A 1,521-nucleotide genomic window follows, 5' to 3' on the forward strand; every position below is an offset into this window, starting at 1 on the left:
GGAGTGCCGCCGCACTTCCCAAGCGGCGCACTGTAGCAGTGCGCCACCGGGCCGGCCCCATGTTTTGGTATAATCTTGACATTTGATTTACGTCCTGATCCTGTAAATTACTTCTCTTGCTTCCTGCCTGCCCTTCTTGATTCCCATTCTCTGGTATATGTACATTAACAACATACCAGGTGTAATTCAACGAGTATTTACTTGGAAAATTAAGGAAAAAGCATATTGTATCTTGATACTTATTAATGTGAGAACTCAACAGCATATTTGTATGTTAATGGATACTTCAGGTGTGTCAGTCCATGCGTCGGTGTGAATTTGTTTCCACCAAACATATCAGTTGAGTTGGGAATATTAAATTATACAAATGGATATAATGGCCAAGATCATGGAGTGGCATAAAAGTGCAATCAGTAAAATACATTCTCATTCTCTGAGTATTAGTCAAATCCATGGATTTATGGAGACATTAGTAACCTGGAACAATAAATTAACTCGAATCTCCTGTTCAATAGCTAATCTGGCAGGAAAAGTGGGGTCTCCTCTTTGCTTTTGATGAGATAGTTTGTGCCTGACATGAGGCAGGGCCAAGAGGAGGGCTGGCTCATTTCAGAAAGGGAGAAGGCACTCCAGTGGGTCGCTAGGATCCACTTTTAGAAGGAATAGCCAGGAGATGGGACATCTGGAGGTGGATTGTTTCCACTCACCAGGAGCCCAAGACCATCTGGCCTGCAAAGAACCCAAGAGAAGGCAAGGACATGCGAACCCAAGAATGGGGAAAGAGCTGCAACTTACTGTAACGAAGACGGAGGCCAGGAGCAAGCCCACAGAGTAGATCAGCCCCCTGCTGTTCAGCCGAATCTGCAAGAAGGATTAAACAGAGTTAGGCTTCTGAAAAGGTGTCTGCTTAGCGCAGCACACTCAAGCAGCTCGGAGTAGCAGTGATTCCAAATCTCTCCTCTAGGAAGGAAAAGGAGAAGATAGCCTTGTACTTCGGATGTATGCTTTCCTGGAAATCCAAGATTTGTCCTTGTCTGTCCACTCGCAGCCCAGTCCTGTCCCAACCTTCAACCGCAGTGCCCCAGCTGGACTGCCCACAGCCACTTGAACTCTCTGTCATGTGCTGCGTGAGTCTTATTGCCCATACACTCCCTGTCGGTCTGACCTCCAGGGAGCTTTTGCTTTCTCAAACTTACACTACTTTTAGGGTGAATTTCATGGCATGGGTGATAGGAGGGCATAAATAAACATTTCATCCCTTTTACATAAAGTGTCTATTGTCATTCCCCTAATTTGATGGGAAAAAGTGGATGAAGGCTGCTGTGGTGAGCAAGCAGATGTAAAATTTTTTTTACATTAGTAAAAGTAATTCTTTTGGGGCCGGCCCGGTGGCGCATGCTACAGTGCGCCGCTTGGGAGCGCAGCGGCGCTCCCGCCGAGGGTTCGGATCCCACATACAGACCGGCCGCTCACTGGCTGAGCAAGGTGCGGGCGCAACCCCGAGGGTTGCGATCCCGTAGC

At 47.4% G+C, this 1,521-nt stretch overlaps 1 protein-coding gene across 1 annotated transcript in view; it reads right to left on the reverse strand.

Annotated features, from left to right (window-relative positions):
• The window catches only part of SLC24A3 (solute carrier family 24 (sodium/potassium/calcium exchanger), member 3), a 406,199-nt gene that overhangs the window by 4,929 nt on the left and 399,749 nt on the right, over positions 1 to 1,521 (reverse strand). Inside the window, exon 14 of the mRNA XM_008587241.1 lies at positions 796 to 861. Coding sequence (XP_008585463.1) covers positions 796 to 861 — 66 coding nt within the window. The remainder of the gene's footprint in view (positions 1 to 795; positions 862 to 1,521) is intronic.

This window comes from Galeopterus variegatus, unplaced genomic scaffold (genome assembly GCF_000696425.1).
Source record: "Galeopterus variegatus unplaced genomic scaffold, G_variegatus-3.0.2 Scaffold116, whole genome shotgun sequence".
Lineage (NCBI taxonomy): Eukaryota > Metazoa > Chordata > Mammalia > Dermoptera > Cynocephalidae > Galeopterus > Galeopterus variegatus.